We start from the raw sequence: 26,829 nt of genomic DNA, 5'->3' as shown, positions 1-26,829 counted from the left end.
TGATCTATGATGTCGTTTGAAATCTGCATAGGCTGAATATTTACCTCATTAGGATTTACATTTGAATCCCCACCTGTAAACAGAGGTAACAACGTATCAAATACATCCCGTGAGCTCACACCTGTCTCTTTGGTACATGATAACAAAGGCTGCACAGCATCTTCCACAAAAACAACATCTCGACTAATCAAGATACGCTTTGACTGTGGATGATACAATCTGTAACCCTTGCTTTCAGCACTGTAACCAACAAAAATGCATTTGACAGCCTTATCATCCAATTTTCTACGTTGTTGCACAGGCACTAAAGCATAGGCCAAGCAACCAAAGACACGCAAGTGACCAATAGAAGGCTTCCTGCCATGCCAAGCTTCGTATGGAGTAATAGACTGCAAGGCCTTAGTGGGACACCTGTTGAGTACATATGCAGCACACATGACAGCCTCAAGCCAAAACGCATGTGGCAAAGCTTGGCTCTTGACCATACATCATGCCATCTCCATAAGTGACCTGTTTTTCCTCTCAGCAACACCATTTTGCTGAGGGGTATACGGCATTGTACATTCGTGTTTTAATAAGGAGATAAAATTCCTAGTGTGGATGTAAAGAAGGTAAAGCAATGCCAAGTTGGCAAAATAATGTCAATAGGAAAGGAGAGATGCCTTCATACATAAAGAAGTATTCTAAAAATGTGAAACTATCATCTGACTTCTAGAGGTAGTTCAATACCCTTGGTAATCTAACCATGCTTACTTGACTCCATATCACCCATCCCATGTGCTATATATAGAGCTGAATAGCATCATAAAATCTATCTCCCGCGCCTTGCAGTAGTAGAAAGAGGTAAAGGAGAAAATCTAGCTCCCAACTTGCCAGTAGAGGCAGTAGCAACCTAAAGGTTAGTAATAGGATTAAATGTTGGGGCTCAACAGTTAGTGTTTGACTTTACACAAGTTGGGAACCAACAAGGTGTCTCGTCAACCACTAGAATGCTAGAAACATGACCATTTAAAATTTTACTAAAGACTGGGCTAAGAAAGAAACTATTGTTGGCACAATATGTAGATGGTAACTTTAGACACCCTCGGCTCCAAAACCAAATTGTGAAATAGTTATCAATTCTTAGCTACTACCATAGCAACCTCCACTACTAGGAAAAAAGATTAGCCTCAATGTCTAACACCCATGTGTTATTATTAGGGTCTATAGACAAGACTGGAGTTTGCACATAACATTGTTTTGAGCCAACTATGTGTGGGTCTAGATCTAGAATAGGTTGGAGGCAAGCCATAGATTAGGAAGACTTTTAGGGTTAAATTGTGCATGATATAAGATGTGTGTGGTGATAGAACTATGAGGTGCTTCACCAAGGAGGATCAAATGGCTATATACTTTGGTGCTTCACCCATTTAATTGCTTGAAGATGATTTGAAATAACAAATCTATGGTTGGGTGGATATTTGTGTGTGTGTGTGTGTGTGTGTGTGTGTGTGTGTGTGTGTGTGTGCGTGCACGTGTGTGTGCGTGTGCGCACGCATGTGCGTGCGTGCGTGTGTGTGTGTGTGTGTGTGTGTGTGTGTGTGTGTGTGTGTGTGTGTGTGTGTAAAATTTTATCCTTATATTTTGCTACACTAACACTCTTTTTGCTTCAATTTTACATTGACATATTGACCTAACCCTAGAGGGCATGGCCAACATAGCCCAAAATATAGATAAATATGTTGACCCTACTATTTATGTCTATATTCCATGTTGACTTATACGTAGTTGACCCAACAAATATCTATCATTTTACTTTTCATCCAATAATACTAAATTTTTTATCATGGTATAGAGTATTACAAAAATAAACTATTTTGGGTAATAGGGAAGATTTTTTGAGCTTTCTATTTTAGACACAACCTAACTTCCATATTAGATATCATACATGCTATTCTAGATTTATTCCAAACCTAGGGGTTGTTAAAGACCTATGATACATTTTTATACCTCAAAATTCATGAAAGCATTCAATACCACATTCTTAAGCCATAAAATATATTTTTAGACATTTACAAGCAATGTATACATCATTAATTAATGATTTTTATCCTAGAATATATAAAGTATTGTGAGAGTACTTACCCATAATTCTTGAGCATATGAGCATTGAAAATTAATCTACAGGGGGGGTAGAGAGACTTACACAGGGCCTCCCCTAACACTATTTATGAGCATATGAGCATGGAAAATTAATCTACAGGGGGGGTAGAGAGACTTATGCAGGGCCTCCCCTAACACTATTTAGCACAAGAGAAAATTTTCAAGAAATGTGGGTGATTCCTCCAAATTGTTCTACTCTTGTGGGGGTTCCTTCTATAATGCCCTTGAAGAACAACTAACCCAGTGGCTCTCTGAGGCTCAACTTGGAAATTTCTCAACATAAAAATTCTAGTTCTCTTCACTTCACTCGACCGACAAAATCCATTAATTGTGCCTAATGTTGGAATTAGGGTTAGGGTTTCAACAATGCACACACACAAGATAGAGAAGCTTGAGAGCACACAAACTCACTAGAATAGAATGAACAAATGTGTGCCACATACAAAAGGTAAGTACACACCCCAAAATGAGTAGATAAGAGGGTGTACAAATGCACGGGGGAAAAACCCCCCTGGAGTGATCATGTGAACATGTATAGGGTATGGCCGATCAATCCTGAAAAGGCAGTAAGCCCAAAGCTTTATGAAAAGCTTCAAAATTTTCACGAGGAAGAGCCTTCGTGAATAAATCTGCCAAGTTGTGATGTGTAGACACATAGATCAAGCTGATCTCTGCTGCTGCAGAGAGTCTTTCCCTGACATAGTGATAATGCACCTCAGTGTGCTTAGTGCGAGCATGAAACACTGGGTTCCTCGCAACTACTAATGCGCTTTGGTTGTCAATGAAAATGGTAGTGCTAGCAACACCCAAATCAGCCATAAGACATCTGAGCCACACACACTCATTGTAGCTGTAAAAGCTGCCCTGTACTCATCTTCACAGTTGGAAGTGGCCACTGTAGGCTACTTCTTGCTGCTCTGCTGAGCCATGATATACATGAATCACCAAGGCGAAAGCAAAACCCGCTACTAGTGGACACTCGAGTGTCATAACATCCAGCCCAATCTAAATCACTAAAAGCATGCAGCTGTGACTCACCCCCCTTTGGATAAAACAATCCAAAATATTGAGTGCCTTGCAAATAACAGAAAACCCGCTTGACAACCTGCTTCGTACCTGGGCTATGCATAAATCTGCTCAACTGTGAGACCCCATACTTCTGGCCTCATGTTGCATACATAAAGAAGGGATCCAACAACCTGCTGATACAAACTAGCATCAAAAGAGTCTCCTACATCTTGAAGACTAAGTCGAGTACTTGTCTCCATAGGTGTAGCCACATGTTTATAGTCTTCAAGATTAAACCTCTTTAATAGCTTCTGTATATCTTTAGACTGTAGCATAACAATGCCATCATTGCACTGCATAAACTGAATCCCCAAATAATAATGCAAGGGCCACAAATCTGACATCTCAAACGATGACTGCAAATCAGCCTTAAAGGCTAAAATCTGATCTATATTAGGTCTCGTGAGAGGGGTGGTTGCAAGATCAGGGTGCCCAGTTTTGTCCACTCAAGCACCCTGTAAACAGTAAAAAAACATGCATTTGTTTACCTTTAGTGGCTAATCTCTCCTAGTAAATGAAGGAATTTCGTTTCAAGTTCTTTTGTTGGAACATCATATTCAAAGTTGGAAATATAGTTGCATAATTTGATTAAGCATTAGATAGTCAAAAGTCCTCATTTTCTTAGGTACAAAGTCAATGTATACACCCTGTCCCAAATTTGAACTGATTCCATGAAATGCTAATATCTTTTACATATAAACTCATATGAGATTCCCACTTTGTACCTTAGATCTTCACATAATATGGAGCTTAACTTGATTTTTTGAGAAAATTTTAAGATATTTGTCTATTTTCTTTAAATATTTCAAGGTCTTTAAAGTGTTATAATATACGCCACTTTTTGTACCCACACAATAGCTACCACTTAAAAGCCTCAATCTTGTAGATCAAAAGAGTGGGAAGATACTGAGACATTAGTAGAATGTGGTGGTTAGTAAAAATTACAAATCCAATGGTTGGATTTTTAATGATCTCTTTTTCCAAAATTCTTCCAGACTACCAGAAGGCTTGCAAATATTAATAATCTAATGAAAGTAAAATTACGTTTTTGATGTGAATCATATAAAACCTATAGGGACTAGTGTGCTTGTAATGGTGCATCTATGGAAAAATAAATTGGATCACTCGAAGTATGGAAAGATCATTTTTTATCATTTCATCATATTTTTGATTAACTTTAATTAATTAGACTAATTTATATTAATTTAAGTTATATTGGATTAATTTAAGGGCAAGCATATTTTCTATTATTTGCTTGATCTCATTTTAAGTACCTTCTTGCCCTCCAAAACTTGCTCTCCAAGCATTGTCCCAATCCAGCATAAACTGGATAAAACTGGACACCCTGATCTTGCAACAACCCAGAGCAGCATGTCATCAACGTACATTACTCCTCTTCACATAGAGAGTACTCTCTGTTGGACTGTTGTAAAAATCATTTGCAACCAAGTATGCATGAATCTTCTCATACCATGCTCTAGGAGCCTGCTTAAGGCCATAAAGAGCCTTTTTCAACCTGCATACTTTAGACTCTTCCCCTTTCACATCAAAACCAAGAGGCTACGATACATACACCTCCTCATGTAAATCACCATTCAAGAATCCAGTCTTAATGTCCAACTGATGTACATTCCACCCGTGATGTGCTGCCAAAGCAATGAGACACCTAATGGTGGTAGTCATACGAAATGTGGGTGCAAAGGTCTCATCATAATCAATGCCCTTTGCTGGGCATACCCCTTTGCAACAAGTTTGGCCTTGTGAGCGATCAATGCTACCATCTGCTTTGCGTTTTAACTTGTAAACCCACTTAGTACCAATGGCCTTCTTGCCATGAGGTAGATCTGTCAAATACCAAGTGTCATTCTTGTGTATCGAGTTATTCTCATCCTGCATATAGCATGCATCCAATGATCATCATCTTGTGCTTCCTCAAAGAAAACGGAATCCTCCTCATTACATAATGTAGAAATGAGAACATGATCCACATGAGAATAATTTGCATGATGAGAACCTGCACGAGTTTTGCTGGGTAAAGAAGCTGCCAACTTGCTATCCCTCAATGTCTGCACAAGCCATTTTGACATACACCTAGATTCTTCTATGGCTACTCTCTCCTCATCCACTACATCCTCAATAATTGCCTCATCAAAAGGTTGATTTTGCACCTGCAAAGGCTGAATTTTAGCACTTGGTTGAGCATTCAATTGCTCTACATATGGCTACCCTCCATTAAACAAAAGTAGGAGCGAATCAAACATGTCTTGTGAGCATACATTATACTATTTTTTGCATGAAAGCATGGGCTGAACTGAGTTTTTGACAAAAAAAACATCTCTACTTACTAAAATTCACTTTGAGGCCAGATGGTAGAGTCTATATCCCTTGCTTTCTGAATTGTATCTCACAAATATGCATTTAACTGCCTTATCACCAAGCTTACTGCGTTGTTGCTCAGGCAGCACAAGAGCATAAGCAAGACAACCAAAAACACGCAAATGAGCCACAGAAGGCTTCCTGCCATGCCAAGCTTCATAACGAGTTTTAGACTACAAGGCCTTGGTAGGGCATTTGTTCAACACATAGTTTGCGCACGTAGTTGCCTCTAACCAGAAACCATGAGGTAAATCTTGGACTTTCACCATACATCGTGCCATCTCCATGAGAGACCTATTCTTCCTCTCAGCCACACCATTTTGCTGAGGTGTCAACTTTACATTCACATGCATTTTCAGCCATGGATACAAAGTGCTTAAAGCACATAAAAACTTTTGACTTCTGCTTCAATGGATACACCCAGCTATATCTGGAGTAATCATCAATAAAAGTGACGAAATAGAGATATCCCCCAATAGATGATGTCCTCATATAGCACATACGTCACTATGTATAAGCTGTAATTTCTTAACAGCTCTCACAGATCCATCCTTTGGAAATGATGCCCGATGCATTTTACCAAGAATACACCCCTCGCATACATGTCTAGTAGGGGTCTCAAGAGTTGGCAACTCAAACACCATATCGTGCCTTTAAAGGCATAACAAACTGCCATAATTGAGATGGCCAAATCGTGCATGCCATAATTTTGCATCACTCATAGCACTAGTCATAGAGACTGAGCAAAAGCATCATGCTGCAACTTCTTAAATACATCCATCTTATATAGGCAATGAAACAAGGTTACTAAGAGGCAATGATATAATAACCATCATTTATATCCTGAACTGTCCATCTGTCATCCATAAATTTCACCGTCACGCCTGACAAGGCTAAGGCTGAAACTGACAGCAAGTTCTTCTTAATGCCTGGCACATATAAACTTTTGAAAGAGTAAATGCACCCCCATTTGCAGCAGTGAGCACAACTCTACCCTCTCCTTTGACAGGATATGAGGAACCATTTACACATGTGACAGTTCTTGTACTTGGGACAAATTCCAGAGATAAGAACAAACCCTTTTGTGAAGTAATGTGCTTACTAGCACCACTGTCAAAGTACCAAGTATCCGATTTTGCCACTAACATGCATACATCATGAACAAAAGGGTCATATCTGCAATGTATAGTCCATGCCCAATCATCTTGAGCAAAACTTACGGATTCCTTCTTCTCTGCACTTGGTGTGCAGATGCATCAACCATAGCCATGCCCGATTCTTTCTTCTTCTCCTTCTCTAGCCTTTTCTTGCAGTCATGTATGTAGTGACACTTACCCTTCTTTTTAGGCTTATCACCTTCTTTCTCTATATCCTTACCTGAGGATTCTGATTTTGTCTTATAACCACCATGCGAGGAAGCTTTACCTTTGCCTTTCTGATTGGCAACAAAAGCTTGGTCACCAACTCGCATATTAGATTTGCCTAGACTGCTCTTCTTTTGCAAGAGTACTGAAACTAGCTCATTAAATGATGTAAGGGCATTTGGATTTCCCTTCATCATGTGTCTAAGGGTAGAGGCAAAACTCTGATAAGAATCCGGTAATGCATTGAGAACTGTGGGGGCACCAATGTACTATCAGGATATATCTCATCCACACTAGCAAAAGTTGCTCCTTAAAATCTTTGATCTTGGTCAAGAAGCTATCCATTGAGTCTCCTTCATTCATGTGCTCAGACTCCAACTGTTTGCACAAATATGCAACACATGCTTCATTGCGCACTTGGTATAATGCAGCAAGTGCATCCCATGCCTGTTCTGAAGTCTTACATGATCGAATATGAGGAATAATGCTTCGCTTCACACAAAGTGCAAGCAATGCATGTGCGTATGCATCTCTTCCATCCCATGTCATTTGAGCAGCAGTGGGAGGTACTAGTGGTGCATGTGGAGGAGCCACATTTGTATCAAATTTTACTTCAGATGTACCTGCAGCACCTGGTTGCACTGGTAGTTGTGAAACAGGATGAGTTTCACTACCACTGACCACATTCCAAAGGCCTTTAGCAACCAGTACATGCCTCATTATATAGGACCACAATGGGTAGTTAGTCCCATCAGGTTTTTCCTCACCAGCAGCAGCAGACATGTTGAACACATCACTACTGCCAACCATTACTTTCTACCAAATGCAAAATCTTTCAACACACTTCAAGTACTCGGTATGCAACCCTGGATGGCTGCCAACTGACTAAATCACCTACAAAGTGTATGAAAAATAACACAGAGTAGAGAATAGAGTGTAACTGGAAAAAGTATGATGGTCGATGTTGTTGAAGACACTGTAGATGCTGCTGCACACCAAATCTTTGCCGCTACACAGCCCAAACACCCAAAATCAAGCAGAACCAATCCAAAATGACGCCTCTCTAGAACGTCTGCAAAAACCTTGCGGTACCCAAAACGTGCCCGAATCGCAGCACAGACCCTGAAAATATTGTATACTTTGTATACATCACACTACAGTATACACCTTCTTCTCCTAAGAGGGTATCTCAATCAGAGATAGAAAAATAGGGTCGTGAGAGGAGGGAGGCAGAGTACTAGATCAAGTGTCAAGGAAGCTAGCTCTGATTCCAATTGTTGGAATTAGGGTTAGGGTTTTAACAATGCACACACACAAGATAGAGAAGCTTGAGAGCACACCAACTCACTAGAATAGAATGAACAAATGTGTGCCAGATACAAAAGATAAGTACACACCCCAAAATAAGTAGATAAGAGGGTGTACATACACACGGGGGAAAACCTCCTAGTGAGGGAAAAAATGCCCAAGCAGTCCTAAGTGTGTTCACACACATCACTACCATATAATGCTACACCTAACCCCATCTGACCCATGAATTAGCCACCACCCCTAACCACACAATCGGTGAATTGGGTTTTCAAGTACTCACCCACCCATCAAGTGCTCGTAACCTTTTCTCCTCATAAATTTATGAAAATAACTCTCAAGAAAAAAAATCGCTTTCTTTCACAAGGGGAGAGGGTCCTTTTTATAACCCCAAGGTGGGTCTAAATATGCAAAGTGACTCTAATGCTAGCCTTTTTTTTACTCAACTTTTACTTTTGCATGTAAATAAACACCATATATTTAGGGGTTAGATGTCAACTTAGTTTCTTTTCAATTTTGACCATTCATTTTTCTTCCTTTAATGTTAACTTAGTCTCTTTAATGTAGACATTAAAGAGAGGAAATCATTTTTCTCCTTTTAATTCATGTTTCTCCCGTTATCTTACTTAATCCTTACACCATAATTCACTAAGGTTTCTCCCTCACTTTTTAAATAGAGGGGCACATTTATGCATGATATAATTGCATTTTGAGATTCCTATTAATTTTTAAATTTATTCTTGCTCCAAGTCTCATAAAAATTTTATATTTTTAATTTCTAAAGTGCATGTTTACATGTAAAAAAAGATATTTTGTGAGGGGTTTATTCACAAAATCACAAGGTTCTTTAAATCGTTAATTCTAGAGTCAAGTTTCTTAATGGGACTATGTATTTCTCATCCTCATTTTATGAAGGTTCTTAATTCCATTTTGTTCTTCACTTTAAAATACAAAAGGATGAATGTGCACACACATGTACATAAGGATTTTTACTAGAATTCCCAAACTCAACTTATAAAAATTTAACTAGACATAAATTTTTCTCTCTAGAATTTTTAACACAAGAAGATTTCTGGCTTACCATATTTGACTCCTTCATGATTGAAATATCCTTTAAATTCCAAAAGTTTACATATTACACAAGAGTTCTAAGGGAGGGATTTTACACATATCCCCAATTTTGTAGATCAAGGTGAGCGGGCCTAATTAGAGTCCTTTTTTTATTCGAAGAATGCATCAGCACTGTCAAAGCTAATGATGGGAAAAATGATAAAAACATGCCTTCATTAACATACCCTCTACATCATCCTGTAACTACCAAAAACATTCAATCTAGAAACAAGGATATACCCTGAGGCATATACAAATAATCTGCAGAAAGCAGCCTTGGATGCTATAACCTATCAAAGCTCAATGCTTAGAATGGACGGAGCTGGATGGAGTTGATGGGGCCCATGGCAGACAAAGCTAAATTATGGGAAAATGTGGCCAAGAATACCAATTAACCAGCCCAAAGTTGCAATAAATAATATGCTTAGTCACTTACATAATTGTGCACATCTACAAGAGATGAAAGCCGATGTGCATCCCCACCAGTCCATACAAGAGGTTGGTATGTCAGCATAGAATATGCCAATGTAAACCTCCTACCCATTGAGGAATTTGGAATACAACTAGCATGGTGCACAGAATTCTATTATACAAAAGATTTTATATATGGATCTATGTGTAAAGATATCAGTGCTCAGGGTAAACATGGCAATGAATAAAAGGTTTACCCCATTGGAGTTTCAAGGTGAGCAGCAAAGGGATTCACATATATGTCATAACTTTCCATTATTTTAGCTAGTAATTTTGACACATTGCTATAGAAAAGGCAACAACTTTTCTTATAGATTAGAGCTTGGTGAAGCATATTAGTCTAATAATAGTCGCACTACATGCTAACTCATAAAGCCGATCGTGGTATAAAGCAAAAGCAAAGAAAGATGTAAAGGTTATGATCCCAAAATCATTTGCTTTGACATGAACAAATGCCCAATAGAGGAGGTTTTCATGTATTATGGTCATCGACTTAGATGCTTACCATATTACATAAACATTTGAAGATGTGGTGGTGGACACATGTATCTATTAGAAGTCATCATGTATTATGATCATTGATTTAGATGCTTGTCTTATTGCATACAACAAAATTTTAAAGATCTAGTGGACGACGCAGGTTTTTGGATGCCTTACCCATACTTCAGACACACAATCAAGAGGCTCCAGTCTCATGCCAAAACCATTACCACTATAAGCTCGCCAATGACCAATCATTTAGGTCATAACTTGATTTCGAGGATGGAAATTGCATCAAATAGAGGGGGATGTCAACCCCATTTTGGGTTAATTAGTTGCTAACCCCATCAAATAATGGGGGGATGCTAACCCCATCAAATAATGGGGGGATGCTAACTCTATTTTGGGTTAACTAAATGATAATCCCATTTTGGGTTAACTACATGCTCTCCACTATCATACATGGGAGTGAATGATAAGTGTCATGCAAAGGCACTATAAAATATGGCCACACCTAAACCGAGCTATTATTTAACTTAGGTGTTTTGAGGCACCCTAGTAACAAAAGAAGTTTCCATGTATTATGGTCATCAACTTAGATTATTGCCATATTACATGTACCAAACCTTTGAAGCTATGGTGGACACAGGTTTATGGATGCCATGTATTAGAGGTTATCATGTATTATGATCATCGACTTAGATGATTGCCATATTATATCCACCTAACCTTTGAAGAAACCTTTAAAGGTATGGTGGGCATTGGTTTTTGAATGCCTTACCCATACTTTAGATGCACACTCAAGACGCTTCAGCCTCATGCCAAAACCATTACCGCTACTACAAGCTCGGTGATGACCAAGAATTTAGGCCATAACAAGATTCCAGGGATAGAATTTGCATTAGGTAGGGGGGAGGATGTTAAAATATAGCCACACCAAAACTCAGTTATATTAGTTAAGTTAAGAGTTGTGGGGCACTCTAGTATGAATAAGGGCTAGTTGTATATAACAGAGTGATCTCATAATGAATGTACACAATCCTCCTTTGTGCTAAACATCTTATTTAGTTGTTTACTTACTAGTTGTTTCTTGACGAGAGAGAGAGAGAGAGAGAGAGAGAGAGAGAGAGAGAGAGAGAGAGAGAGAGTTGAGAGTAGAAATTAGATTACTTCTTAACTCATGTCCTTTTCCATTTTTTGTCTAAGAGAGAGTAGATAGTGAGAGGTGTGTGAGTCCTTGCAGAGTAAGGTGAGAAGAAGCTTTACTATGATAGAGATTTAGAGAGGGCTTGAAGGAGAGAAGTTGGAAACCATTGGTTAAGCTTGGATGCCTTCAAGCGACCCGAGCTTGGAAGCAAGGTAAGTACTCTACAATTATTATTGTTTGTTTATGTTCTTGTCTGTAAATGGGTGGGTTCTAGAAAGGTCTAAAATTGGCCATAATAGAGAGAGAGAGAGAGAGAGAGAGAGAGATTTTATGATTGTGATTTGATTTAGTCACTTTAGATAGAGATGATAGATTATAGCTGAGATTGGACTATAGCTGAGAGATTATTCTCATTGCACTACGACAAGGCGTGGGGGCAAAGTGATGCGTACTTTACAATGAAAATTCAGGCCCTTAGCCAAAATTTGGTGGTAAGACATTAGGCCTTACAAAGGGCATTGGTCCTCTCTTGTTGTCTTAATATGCATCACAACTTATGACGATTGTTGTAACAAAAATTTACATCGCAAATTAAGAGGAGTAATCTAACTCTGTGCGCTTTATAGCTTTATGATGACTTCTCTAAAGTGTATAGTATTATTGTTTTGAATTCTAGGTCATATTATAGAAAAGGACATCGCACAAGAAAAGTTATGTTTCTTGTGTAAAAATCAAACAATCTGAAAGATAAAATGTCTTTTTCATCCATGGGAGGGTTATAAGGTCTATCTCTAGATCTATAGTTATAGATAGGCCCATATTAAATGTAGGAGAACTTGGCATGGCCATTTGAGTTTCATCATATATTTCATCCTTAATATCATCTCTACTTCCAATTAGCTTGTTGAATTTCATAATTGTGTTCTATAGCTTCATCTTTATTTTTAATGTTTGCTTGATTCATGTGGAGGTCCTCTCCATCCTTAGCATCTAGTAGGCCCTCTACTTCCTCATCTAGTAGGCCCTCTACTTCCTCATCTTCTAATTCTTGAAATATCCAGTTACTCCTTGGAGTAACTTGTAATAACATACCACCATATTTAGTCATTGTGGCTAAGATAAAAATTAATCTAACAATATAATTATCATTTATTATATTGTACACATGTACATGCACTACTATTAATTTTTTAATTGGTGCCTATAATTAAATAAACATATATAATATGTGCTTTCTCACATTATTTTGGGGAACATGTTTGTCACTTTGTTATATCCGAATTCTCATTGATTTTATTTCAAAAACCCCACTTGCATCCTTTCTAATAGTTGGTGTGGGACCTCTATATTGTATCTTAAACAACTTGACATAAAATAAAAATATAGTGAACTCTCTGAAACTCACCTCAATGATATCTCGTATTATTCTCTATAATAGTACAATTGAAGATTGTGATCTCTAAGGAATCCATGATTCCATAATCAAATGCATATCTACACTTATCCATACTCTGAATAGTCATGATGGATTGTGGGTGATACTCTGTTCCTTGCTTCATGCCATTATGTAATATGCTAAGTGCTGATGAAAGAGATTATGATTATGATTATTATGAGTAGTATAATTATAATCAAAAATTCAAAGAAGAAAGAAACATATAGCTATGTATGATTCATATTTACAATTTTATGTAGCCTTGAGTGCTGTAATGTTTAGTAATCTGTATATTAACCTTGAATGATTATTTTTATGCAACTATGTTTACTATTTTGTGTGGGTTTATCCACCAACACTTTTGGCGATCTCACTCGAACATGCTCTCGTCATTATTCTGAGTCATGTTGAATTGTAGGTGATGCTTTATTCTTCTTGATTCATGCGGTTATGTAATATTCTAAGCAGCACTGATGAAAGAGATTATGACTATTATGATTAGTATAATTATCATCAGAAATTCAAAGAAGAAAGAAACAAATAGCTATGTGTGATTCATATTTATAATTTTATATAGTCTTGTGAATGATATAATGTTTAGTAATTTGTGTATTAATCTTGAATGTCTGAATGATGAATTGTATGCAACTATATTTACTGTTTTGTGTGGGTTTATTCCACCAACACTTTTCGTGATCTCACTCGAACATGCTCTGTTCGTTATTTTGAGCATCATGTAGTTTTTTGTATGGATCTGGCTTGGGTGAATTATCTTCCCTTGCCAGTTAAGTTATGGGTTATTAATTTTCTTCTAAGTTATCCTTTAGTTCATCTTTCCTTTCATTTAGACCTAGATGGCATTCATCGTTTCGTCTTACATGTTGATGTGTTTTCCTTGTGTGATAAGCCCAAGAAGAAAGGAAAATATATCAGTAAATGCAACTACTATCGGAAGCTAGCCCATTATATCAACAAACGTAGACAAAAGTTGGAGAAGGAGAAGAAGAAAGATTTGGGCATGGCTGTGGTGGTGGGTTGATGAATCAACACCAAGTGTTGAAAAGAAGAAGTGAGCAAACAATGCACAAGATGATTGGGTTCTCTAAGATATGGGGGGTAATACACTATGTGTAGGTGAATTATCTTCCCTTGCCAGTTAAGTTGTGGATTATTCATTGTCTTCTTGGTTATCATTTAGTTCGTCTTTCCTTTCATTTAGACCTAGATGGCATTCATCGTTCCGTCTTACATGTTGATGTGTTTTCCTTGTGTGATAAGCCCAAGAAGAAAGGCAAATATATCAGTAAATGCAACTACTATCGGAAGCTAGACCATTATATCAACAAATGTAGACAAAGGTTAGAGAAGGAGAAGAAGAAAGATTTGGGCATGGCTGTGGTGGTGGGCTGATGCATCAGCACCAAGTGCTAAAAAGAAGAAGTGAGCAAACTATGCACAAGATGATTGGGTTCTCTAAGATATGGGGGGTAATACACTATGTATAGGTGAAGGAGTACTCAAATGTGCTCCTCAAATTCTTACCATCTAACTTAAAATAAAAATTAGTAGGGGGTCACTCAACATCAAGGAAATATCTTATCTAAGGAAGGCTAATGGTCAGTGGCCTTCCATAGTTACTATAATTATTTCATGCTCTCCCCAAACAATGTTTAGTTCTACCATTACAGAATCACCACATAATCTGCTCTTCAACTCTTACCATCTAACTTAAAATAAAAATTAGTATGAGGGTCACTCAACATTAAGGAAATCTTGTCTAAGGAAGGCTAATGGTCAGTGGCCTTCCATAGTTACTATAATTATTTCATGCTCTCCCCAAACAATGTTCAGTTCTACCATTATAGAATCACCGCATATTTCTTGGTCCATGTTGAGCCATTCCCTTTCACAAGTCTCCACCTCCTATAGATAAATCGCATACAAAATGTTTGTCAAGTAATAAAGCACCTATTCATCACAAAATAAAAAGTTACAAAATTATACTTATTGTACTTACTCAAAAATAGCGGTTACAATCACAGTAACCAACTTAATATGGGAATGTAACATAAGATTTTGAAACTCGATAGTCAATTATGCCGTCTTGATAGGTGGTCTTTGTATCCCATTACTCGCCCAAAAATGTTTCATCCAGTCTTCAGTAGGACTCTTGCAACTATATGTAATCTTCGTTTTCTTCAAGTGACATGGGTTGTAAGGAACCATACTTAATATTGCTTGATGGCACAACATATAAGGAACCATAGAAAAATGTATGTTATGATGCTAAGAAGCTAGCATTCTCTCCCTCATATAACAAAGTTCCAATTTCAACATTAAAAACATTCAGCTTTCCACTTAAGCACTTTACAAATTCCATTGGTGGATATAATGCTGAAAGACATAACAAACATAGCATATCTTTATCACAAAAATTCAAATATAAAACAATGTGCTAATTAATTAGAAATTCATCTTCTTACCATTAGGCTTGGGTTTTATAATTCAATTATTTAGATGTAGGGAGATTTCTTTGTGCATATACATATCTTGGATTAATACCTCCATTATTGTACTCCCACTAATATTTCTACATTCAGAGCTTATTATTCTACCTTTCAAATACTTTGTCCAATCCCCTTTTACCTTTGTCTTGACTTTGAAAAACCTTGACTATTGGGGTACATTAATACCCATTCAAACCTGTTGTATGTATCATTAATTCATATTTCTTCGTTATCTCTTCTATTTTGGACTTCAATACTATATAGAGAATTTATAACCTTTCATCTTTCTAGCATCTGCATGTACAAAAGGAAAAGAGTTTAGATCTTGTTTCCCATTTTAAAAAAATATGTATATAATAGACATTACAGTAAAAACAAGACTAAGAATCAAAGAATAAGTAGAATGTAAAGAAGATGTTCATAAATTAAGTAAATACTTAAACCTATAGCAATAACCACACAAAGAGAAACATCATGAAAGATTATCGAAAAAGTAGAATCCCTAGACCCCAAAAAAAAAAACTAAAGACTCCTTATTATCTACTCTTTAAAAAATCCTACAAACATCACGTATGATTAACCTTAAAATCTAAAGTCTAAACTTAACTAAAATCCTAAAGAGTGATTATTACTAACTCTTAAAAGATCCTACAAATAGCATAAAAGTTTAACCTCCAAATCTAAAGTCTAAACTTAATTAAAAACATAAAGAGTGATTATTACCCTCAAAGTTGGTGTGGCAAAAAATTCAAAAAGATCCATGTTACATGGATCTTGAATCCTAGCTCTCTCATTTGGTAGACCATTCTTTTTTTAATATTTTCTTGTACGGTCCTTTTTAGTCTAAATTTCACCTAATGTTTGTGTCAGAGATTCATTATTCACAAGCTAAAATGGTAGGTAGCAATGTATTTGGGATGCTTTTAGTATTGAGAATAAGCTTGATGAGACCAACTACCCATTGTGGTCCTATATTATGCATCATGTACTGGTTGTCAAAGAGATTTGGAATGTTATTATTGGCATCTGTCTCCCCAATGCACAGGATAGTACATGTACTTTGGATGGTGATACTAGTTCAGATGTAACTATGGCATCCACCTCTACACCGCCCAAGCCAATATTAGGTGGATAAACTTATTTAGGCTCTCCTTGGTGGTGGTGGCTTCTCACCCTTCTCTTCGTGAGGATTGGGTGTTAATAAACTTCAACAATATTGCAATCCAACTGGCAATAAGCTAGCATTGACAAAGTGTGAAGATGGAACGAGAAGAGAGAGCTTTGAAGGTCGCTTGCCATGGCTTGATCACCTTTTTGACATGCCTTTAAAAAAGGCAAGGCTAAGAGATAATGTACTATTTGCTTAGGAAATAAGTCAAACAATATATTGAAAAGGGGGGAGAATATTGTATAAAATAATAAAAAGAAATATCATATCAGAATCTTTTTCTTTCCTCCTCCTCCTCCTCCACCTCTCTCTCTCTCCCCAAAGTCTCCCCCTCTTTAGGTGGCTTGGCTACTCACCCTCTTCATGCTTCACAAAGATTGGGTGTTAAACAACGACGGCTTCAAAATCCCACTAAATTAAAGACAACTTTCCATGACCTTTTTTATATGCCTTTGTAAAAGGCAAGACTAAGAGACAATGTATTATTTTATTAAGGAGAAACTTAATGAATATTAAAAACAAAGAAAATATTATAAAAATTAAAAAGAAATATCAAATTATAATATTTTTCTTTCCTCCAATTTTCTCTCTCTCTCTCTCTCTCTCTCTCTCTCTCTCTCTCTCTCTCTAGCTTGTTCCAACTTCTCCAGCTTCCTGTGATCCTTGCTATCACAAAGGAGAAGGTTACATTCTCTACCTTTCCTTATGGACAAGCTATTTATCTTTTCTCAATTTCTTTCCTTTTCAATATACAAAGAACATAGATCTAGATCTATCCGTTGAACTGGAAATAGATCTACGGATATGATCAAACTTGCAGGCATACTAGCATACATAGAAAGAAGCCATAAGGTCAAGTCTTGCCTTTGTTATTTTTTCACAAGATGTTTGTGTTAAGTCTGTTTCATTAAGAGTCTTCTCTATTTCTATATTATCTTAAGGAAGAGTTTCACAAAGTTGCCATGTGACAAGCATTTGGAGGTTCGGGAAGAGGAAGAGGAAGAGGAGGTTATGGTAGAATTTAAATTTGGAGTCTCAAAAGACATGCTAAGCACGGGTTGCCCACTAATATCTTTAAAAGACATGCATGCCAAAGAATTCATGACACTCCTAGACCTTCATTTGTTACAGGTAATTGCGGTTAATTCGATGATTCTCCTAGCTTAGACACCATGCACGCTTGAGAAACAAGCAATTTCTCTTTCTCGTTCCAACATCTAAGCATTTAACACTGTTCAGTGTGCTTCCAAGCCCTTCTCTTTCATGGGAAGGCTGTGAGAATGTTGGTAAGAGACCTGATGTCGTTCGCCATGTTCTGTGGGTGAGAGCAATTCTTCGAAATTTAAGGTATGATTCACCAGAACCCCAAGAGATGAGTAGTCGTCTGTTTTACAATGTTTCATGTGAACTGTGTTGTGATCCTTGTGTAGCTCTTCTCATTAATGATGTGACGCCTCTAAGCAACATTTACTTTTGTAAGGGATGGGAAGGAGGTCAAAGGAGAAAAGACATATTTTCTTTAAAAAAAATCTCAGATTAGCCATGATGTCAACAACATGAAGAGCATGGGATAAAGAAATGTCGCAAAGGGAAACCCTTCCAATAACTGTACAGTTTAAAAGAATTTGATTCACATGAGTATGCCTACAGTTGGAGTAAGCAGAACATAAAACACCAAATATCTCAATGAAGCATGTTTTCTACTACAATACAAATATGATGCCTTCGCAGTGATTCTTTTTTCTTCTGTTCAAGGTAAAGAAGAATCTGCCATACCGGCCACCTCATTTCTTGTCTGCTTGACAGCTCTGAAAAAGATCCCATACCATAGGCAAGACTGACAAAGCTCAATCAGAAAACTTAAAGAGCTTTCATGTATCACTCTCGTCCATCTCTCTGCAGCCTGAAGACATGGCAGGAGTTTGTAAGCACCAAAGAATTAGAGGCTTTTTTAAGACTGAGCTTTAACCTCGTGCTTCAACCAAGCTAGGAACTCTGCTGATCATGCCCCTTTCTACTCTGTCCATTTTCTCAAAACGTTTGAATGACGGCAGGTTTAGGATCTCAAGCCTTGTACTATCGCACCTAAGACCAAATCTTGACAGTGCTTGAACCACCTCTCGCATTTTTGGCCGTTTTGTTGCTTCCTTTTCAATACACTTCGCAGCAATCAAGGCAATATCCCCGAGTTCTTTAAGGTTGCAATTCCCCTTCAATCGTGGATCCAGTATCTGCAGCCATACCTCCCTCCCTCCATTGGCCATCAATATCTGTGCACATTACACATATTTTACGTTGACAACATCCCACTAACATTGTATCCACACACGCAGTGTAGATTCCAAACGTATAAGAGAGAAAAACTACCAGTTCAATATACTCCGTGAGACCTTCTTCAGGACTTCTTGCTGCTATCAATTCAAACAACAGGACCCCAAAGCTGTACACGTCACTTTTGTAAGTGAGACTGTTTGTGGAAATATATTCGGGATCAACATAACCATAAGTGCCTCTGATGCCAGAGGCTGGCATGTCTGGATCAGCCTCCTTTGACAGTCCAAAATCTGCTACCTACGGACATCAAACAAAAGATCAATGGCGATCTTCATCTCAACTGTAAACAGATAATGATGCTTTATCATTACTCAATCGAAATCTCTTTGCAGAAACTCCAAAACTATCTATAACTGAAAAAACTGATTGAGTGAATACCCTTGCAACCATGAAGGAATCTAGCAAAATATTTGAAGCCTTGATATCACGATGAATAACTGGTGGCACTGCCTGCACCCACCAAAAGTTCCATGCAAATTCATTCTCTGTCAGTTTCAAGCAAAATAATTTGCAGCAAGCTTAGTGGCTCGTTAACCTACCCCATCATGAAGGTACTCTATTCCCCTTGCGACATCTTGTGCTATAGAGACTCTCTGTCCCCAACTGAGAGGTTCATGAAGCTCGTCTGAACATTAAGCACAACTTAACTTCAATGTGGTTGCAATAGAAAAGCTTTATGGAAACGTACAATAAGAACTACAGCGGCGACCGGAGAGCCAAGCCACCTGGCAGGCTGCTAAGGTAATACTTTCAAAATAGCATGGAGCACCAAAATGCTTGACTCAACCACAGGGTGCCAGCAATTGACGTAAATAGCAAGACCTTACCATGTAGTCTCATCGCTAGACTTCCATTGCTCATAAAGTCATAGGCTAAAAGCCGATGGCCTCCCTCAGCACAATATCCAACAAGATTCAACAAATTTTTGTGGTGCAATCTTCCTAAAAGCATTACCTGTCATTGACAAACACCCCCCCCCCCCCCCCCCCAAAAAAAAAAAAAAAAAAATCCAAAGAAAAGGCTTCAGTTGCCAAATGATAGCAGCATAATGATGTTAAAATCATTGCCTAAAAATAATCATATTATTTTCAAATAGCTAAAAAATAATTATAATATTCTTGAAGTACCACGGTGCAAGTGCACTTGAAACAACCCACAAAACTAACGCGTACAATACTTTGGCTCGATATCTTGTGCACTAGTCAGCAACCCACAACCAGATAGGAAAGACTTTGCACACGGCATACCTAACTCAAAAAATCACCTTGTGTCAAAAGAGGGGCCTTCACCATTCAAGAATCAAAAGAAAATCAGATACAATTTTCAGCCCATTGAAATAAATTGTACCTAAACTTTAGTTAGATAGGGGTAACCCCCAAGATTTGGGAAGAGATTTGCATCTCAAAGAAGTGCAAGAAAGGCTTTTCTTGGAAGAGGACATGATTGCTCGAAAAGCGGTTTGATCTGGCAGAAGGGAACATTCAGTAAAAAGTTTTTGTTAAGATGGAAGACAGGAGTCTTGTGCAAGTCAAGTGAAGAGCTCTTTGTGCGTGCTTAGTTGAGTACTAAGTGTGAGACTGGCTCCTTATTGTGGCTAGAGAACTTGATTGATCTGGTTTGAATCTCTGAACCCCCTGGACAAAGTCAGCCTTGAAATCTTGAAACTATCATTTACGGTTGGTTCTCTCCAAGCAGAGCAAGATGGAGCCCCATCACTCATCTCAAGCAAGAGGATGGAGAATCCTTTAGAGATTACATTGCCAAGGCCAAGTACCTCCATATGAGCCCTCAAGAAAGGTCTAATGCGAAAGTATCCAACTCTCTTGAGGGCTAGGGACATGACATGGGGCCTTCAATTTGATATGGACTGCCGAAAGAAGACAGTGTGAATTGGCTGAACTAATATGTAGACATTAAAGTACCAGCCTACACGCAAGCATTGAGTCCAGATGCTTTTAGAAGAGTACAACTGTCAAGAAAACCCCATGTTCTAAGTCTGTGGCAGCACAAATCACGAAGTTTTTCAGAACAAAGAAAGATCGATTCAACTGCATCCACGATGAGAAGGCATACCTCATTTTGAAACTCTTTCTCGCCTTGTTTGGAATTGTTTGCAAGGACCTTCACTGCAGCAACTGATAAGTTTGGTAAAGTGGCTTTGTAAACAGGCCCAAATGCTCCTTTGCCTACTACCATTGTGAAATCTTTTGTGGCCTTTTGAAGTTCTCTGGACATAGGTGCCTAAAATGAGTATTGAAATAGGCTTTTACAGTCTCAAAGTAAAACACATTGATAAGGAATACTTACTTGTAAGTGAACTTTGACACCCTATCATGGAACAATCTGGTAGAGTCTTCCATGCTCCGTCCCCATAAGGAAAATGCACTGAAAACAGCCGAATAGGGTTGTAGGGGTTGCTTTGACTCTGAAAGGCATGTAGTCACGTTCACTTCATGCGTTTGGACTGGCAAACAAGAACAAACTCCTCCACCACTTTTAGCGAAGTATCCATTTCTTAAAAACCTCAGGCACAGAAGTATAAATCCAAAAGCAATTGTAACACCAAAGATCACACCAAATGTAATTTCTACAATGGCTCTTGCAGGTGGTCCATGGGGATGGTCCATATCATGATGATACAGTATTTAGATAGGGGAATGAGGTATCCGGCCAAAAAAGCCACTGTGCTATCATGTGTAGGTTGAATTGCAGTTTGCAGGCCTTCTAGTGGCCACACTGCATGTCAGTCAATGTACAGAATCACAATTGTTCTGTATCCCCAACAGAAGAAAGAAAAAAAGGCAAGGACGGGGCTAGGACTTGGCCTTGGTATGACAACCTCTGACATGAACAGCACAGAAGAACTAGTTTATGATGTGAGCTCGCATGCCTTGAAACGGCAACAACTCTCCAAGACAGCATCAAAATGGCTTGTTTACAGTTTTGAATTTGTCAATAAAATGTTCATGCAGCACAATTTTAGCAGTTGCTTTTCCAGGACGGCAGGTAAAGGCTAAATAGGGCTAGGGTTCCGGTAAGTAGAAGATTCCTGTTCGCTGACTACAGCAAAAACCCGTAGCAAGGAATGCTGACCATAATGGTTAGGGTTTGAGTTGAATAGCTGTTTATCGACGAGTAGATCGCAAGGGACGCATACAGAAAGAAAGCCTAGGGTTGAGGTTCTAGTGTATGTTCTCTTGATGATGGAAACAGCAATGGCAAAGAAGGCTTAATGTTGGGGATAGTTAGGGTTAAGGTTTCAGTTTGATGCAACACACACACATACAGAGTGTCTTGAAAAAACTAGAATGAAGACGAACTTGAGAGAGAGAGAGAGAGAGAGAAAGAGAGACCAGGTAAAGGTGCATTCCTTGTTCTGCGTGCAAATGCTTCGCCGGAGGGCGTGGGGTGAGCTGGAAGTCGTATCTGCTTTCCGCCTGCTGCTGCTAGCTTCTTCAAAACTGTGTCTTTGGGGGGGGGGGGGGGGGGGAAGCGTGGTGCGTGCTCCCAGAAGCGAAGCCCGAAAAAGCGCGTGGAAAGTTGACCTAGCCCTTCTCTCTTGGCTCACACCCCCATCTGCGCCATAGCCGGCTGCTGCCGGAGCTTCTTCTCTTGTCGCCGCGTCCATGGACTCATACCCGTCGTGACTCGTGTTCCTTTATATCACGATTTTTGAACTGTCATTAAAATGCCTTAACTTTTCCACATTTTTTTTAATTGAAAAAAATAGAAATTTACATATAAAAACAAAAATGATCATTACCATTTTTCTAGAAATTCACTGCTAATTACAAATTCATTACTAATTTACCATATTTTGAAGGGATTCATAACTGAAACCACCCATAAATTGAAGCTATTCATAACTTAAACCACCCCATAAACTTGGGAAGGGTTTGAGAGTATTTTTAAATTTTGGAAAACTAAACCCCAATTTTTTTCAAACACTAGGATTTACCAAACCTCCTTCTAAGAATTTACACATCACTCGATTCGAATTTACCACCACAGATTTGCACACATCACCCGAGTTGAAATGGATTCCATGATTGTTGACATGGCTATGAGTTGGCCCTTCCTTCGAAGAATGGATAGTGGAAGCAAGCTTGCTATTTTGAGTGTTTTTTATGCTACAAGCAAGGTAGGAGCCCATCTTTCTTCTAAGGAGAAGGGACTCTCAACATCCATTCTCTTCTGATATTTACATGTGTTCTGACTTTTGGTAATTACAATGACGACTATTACTCATGGATTCCTCTCGCATTTTTAAGGATATTTTTAGGATCATGTGTTGAGTGATCTCCCATGAGAGTAGGGGGAATGGAAGCAAAAGCTCTCTACCTTTTGTAAAGTTAGTAAAAAAAAATTAAAATTTTTGAATAATACTTTATTTCTCCCTATGTTATCGCGTGGAATGATAACTACAATGACCATTGGGAATCAAAGAAAAGGTCTTTATTTTCTGTAAAGTTAATTTTAAAAATGCTATAATTTGGTAAGTACTTTACTTTTCATTTTACCACTGAAAACACATGTGTATGAATTTGGCTAAATACAATGTTTTAGCATCGACATAGAATTAGGCATTTTAGAATCAGGATTCATATTAAACAAATTAGCTTCAATGTTTTCATTTTCTAAAATTTGGTTCCAATTTTGTGGATTCTACTATTTTTCATTTTACCACTGAAAACACATGTGTAAGAACTAGGCTAAATACAATGTTTTAGCTACAACATAGAATTAGGCATTTTAGAATCAACTCTGCTAGTAAAAAATCATGCTTAGCTTCACATGCAAGCTTGCTAGTTTGATTAGATGCATGAGTCATTGGAGTTCTAATTTTTTAAATTTGGCAAGTCTCGGGCCTATCTTTACCTTAGCAAACCCATACTCTCATAAGGTACCATGTGAAACAAATTATGTGATGAAATAGAAGGCAAGAAATAATAGTGCATTGTGAAACTACTGGAAACAGCTCATATTTATATTAATAGGAAAGATTTACTAACACAAAAATATCGGCCATTCAACGTAAAGCAATTGCATGATATTCAGCAAAAATCAGGCTTGTGAATAACACATCAAAAATACTTAGCTCTCACATGACACAATCACTAGTACAATCTCCCCCTCTCGTGTGTGGCCCCCACACATGAGTATTTTTGTATATTCAATGCTAAAAATAGGCCATATCCTCCAAAAATACAAAAGTGGTGCTTTTATTTTGCATGGTGCTCTCTCTTTTCTCAAAATAGAGAGCTATATATTTTTCAATTTACTTGCCCATCCGATTTAATTTATTCTTGGACTAAATTCAATGACTTAAATAACATATGGTCTTAGTTTAACAAAAGGTCAAAACTATTTGCAAAAGAGGGATAATACTAGTTTAAGTGCTCATTTTTAATGCACTTAGAAACTCCAATTTTGATACCGATAATAATTACCCTTTTATGTCTTCAATGATTCCAAACACATATCCCTATCTAAAGTCGAAATTAAGGTATGCCCATTTACACATATGCTTCCAAGTCTTCCTAGTACGATTGTCAAAACATATTCTATGCTATTTATCCTAAGGTTCACTACAGTAAATAATTGCGACGGAGAGCATAAAAGATAGAAGGAAATCATATACAAAAGTTTGGTGAAAGGCTCATCCTATGGGTAACTATTTAAAGGCTACAACAAAGTCAATCTATTTAAATTGGCCTAATAAATGGTACACTACAATAAATAATTACGCGGAGCATAAAAGATAGAACGAAATCATGTACAAAGGTTTGGTCAAAGGCTTATCCTATGGGTAACTATTTAAAGGCTACAACAAGGTCAATCTATTTAAATTGGCATATTCAATGGTTTCCAACAACGGCATATGGTAGATGCCTAAGATAATAAAGTCAATCTATTTAAATTGGCCTTTAATGGGTTCCAACAATGTCAATCTATTTAAATTGGCCTAATTAATGGTTTCCAACAATGTCAATCTATTTAAATTGGCCTAATTAATGGTTTCCAACAATGGCATATGGTAGATGCCTAAGATAATAAAGTCAAATTTTTTATTTATTGTCAATAACAACATGCTAAAAAAGAATTAAATTGAAAAGTAAGGATTAAAAAGATCAAAAAAGGGTACTTGTACTTCGATTATTTGAAAACTTAGATGATTTTCTTACTTGAAAAAGTGAATAAAAAAGATGTTGATGCACCAAAGTAGATGTAGAGGATCCTCCAAAGCCTCCAAACAAACCTAGAAACTCATATGATTTAATTTGGATAAATATTCATCTAGGGAGTACTGACTTTAACCTCTAATCCTTTATTCTTTAACTAAACCAAGTTTCTCAAGTATCATAGCTAAACTTAGGATTAAAGCATAGAACAGAAGAAAATCTACGCTAATCTTAATCATGAACTTTTCTTCTACATCCACCCAGTGAGATAAGGCCATAAGGAGTTCCTAGTAAGGTTGTCCAAAGTAATAATCCTTAAACTTGAGATAATATACAGCCATCCTTTCTTTATTGTTTATCACATACTAGAAAGTGACACGAACAGCTTGATACTCATAACCAATGGCCAATTAACAATAGGCCATTGCTACATCACATAGCTATACGTTTAATATTTTGAGTTTAAAGGTAATGATCAATAAAAGAAAAACCTTTATCTATATACCAATCTTATTTATACACAACATAGAGTCGGCTATAGACTCAATCGGTTTATACAAAGTCTATGTCCTCCCTAAGAATAACTATAATCTCTAAATAGTCTATACAATCTGCACTAAAGAATGTGATCTAGTGTAAGGGTAGAGCATAACGCTAGCTCATGTATAACTCCAAGTCGCATAAGTACCATCATTAATGCAACGTTCTCCCATAATCTAGAAGTCAAGCTGCAATAGGCATGGACTCACCCTCACTCACCATAGTACCATAAGTAGTATCGGTCCTCTTCCCGAGTCGGGAAGAACTGGTCATCATCAGTGCAATGGCGGATCAAAGTGGACCACAACTCGATCTTGGGAGAGTAGGTGCTCAAAAGAGTTGGCAATACAATCCAATTTCTCGATGATCTAGGGTGCTCTGAAACTGTATAAGTTTCCATTCCTTTTTCTAGTCTAGCCACCTAGGGGCATCATACGCAATGTCCTAGTGTCCGACTAACTAACAACATTTGTATCTCGCATCTGCCAAAAAATCCTTACACCAAGAAATGCATATGATTCTGTTACATTCCCGTAACGCCGCTACGGGCATTACCACAAGAGGGGACGGCCTCTGGCTCACCACCCAGCCATAGAGGAAGAATGAGGATTGCCCCTCATCCCCCAAGCTATATAGTGTGTGGCCTGCCGTCCACACTAGCCTGGCCGCCCATGACTCCACATGGGCGTCCTCTCCCACTGAACCCCAGACATGGCCATCCGGTCTGCCGTCGGTCACAGGCATTACAGCCTACGTGACATTACCCCCCCCTTAAGAAGAGTTTTCGTCCTCGAAAACAAACTGGGGAAACCTTTTGGAAATTGCACTATGGCGTTCCCAGGTTGCTACTCCTCATCCCTATCTGTCCATTTAACAAGTACCTCCTGGTACACTTTATGTCGGGTTTGTCTGTCACGATACTATAGAATCTTTTCAGATTCATGTGGTATCTTTGGTGGCTCTATCAAGTCCACCAAAATCTCTGGAGAAACTGCGTTCTCTAAGTCGTGAACTGATTTCTTCAGTTTACTGACATGGAAGACAGGATGAACTTGAGAACTCTCCGGTAACTCAAGTTTGTAGGCTACGTCCCCAATCTTCTTAAGGACCTTGAAAGGACCGCAATATCTAGGAGAAAGTTTATCACACTTTCCCGTTTGGATGGTTGCTGACTGCGCAGGAACCTTTAAAAATACA

General features: G+C 37.9%; 1 protein-coding gene across 1 annotated transcript; it reads right to left on the bottom strand.

The window, feature by feature from the left end:
* Positions 1-18,089: 18,089 nt before the first annotated feature.
* LOC147642082 (calcium/calmodulin-regulated receptor-like kinase 1) lies at positions 18,090-21,687 on the bottom strand. The gene is made up of 7 exons (XM_086802723.1): positions 21,218-21,687; positions 20,984-21,137; positions 19,738-19,864; positions 19,450-19,535; positions 19,289-19,360; positions 18,944-19,147; positions 18,090-18,846 (listed from the first exon to the last, which is right to left on the bottom strand). The coding sequence occupies exons 1-7, from the start codon at positions 21,535-21,537 to the stop codon at positions 18,541-18,543; spliced, it is 1,269 nt and encodes a 422-aa protein (XP_086658849.1). The 5' UTR covers positions 21,538-21,687; the 3' UTR covers positions 18,090-18,540.
* Positions 21,688-26,829: the final 5,142 nt, after the last annotated feature.

The sequence above is a fragment of the Cibotium barometz genome, chromosome 1 (assembly GCF_041138505.1).
Source record: "Cibotium barometz isolate CiBa-2024 chromosome 1, ASM4113850v1, whole genome shotgun sequence".
Classification (NCBI taxonomy): domain Eukaryota; kingdom Viridiplantae; phylum Streptophyta; class Polypodiopsida; order Cyatheales; family Cibotiaceae; genus Cibotium; species Cibotium barometz.
This window is presented reverse-complemented; position numbering and strand designations above follow the sequence as displayed.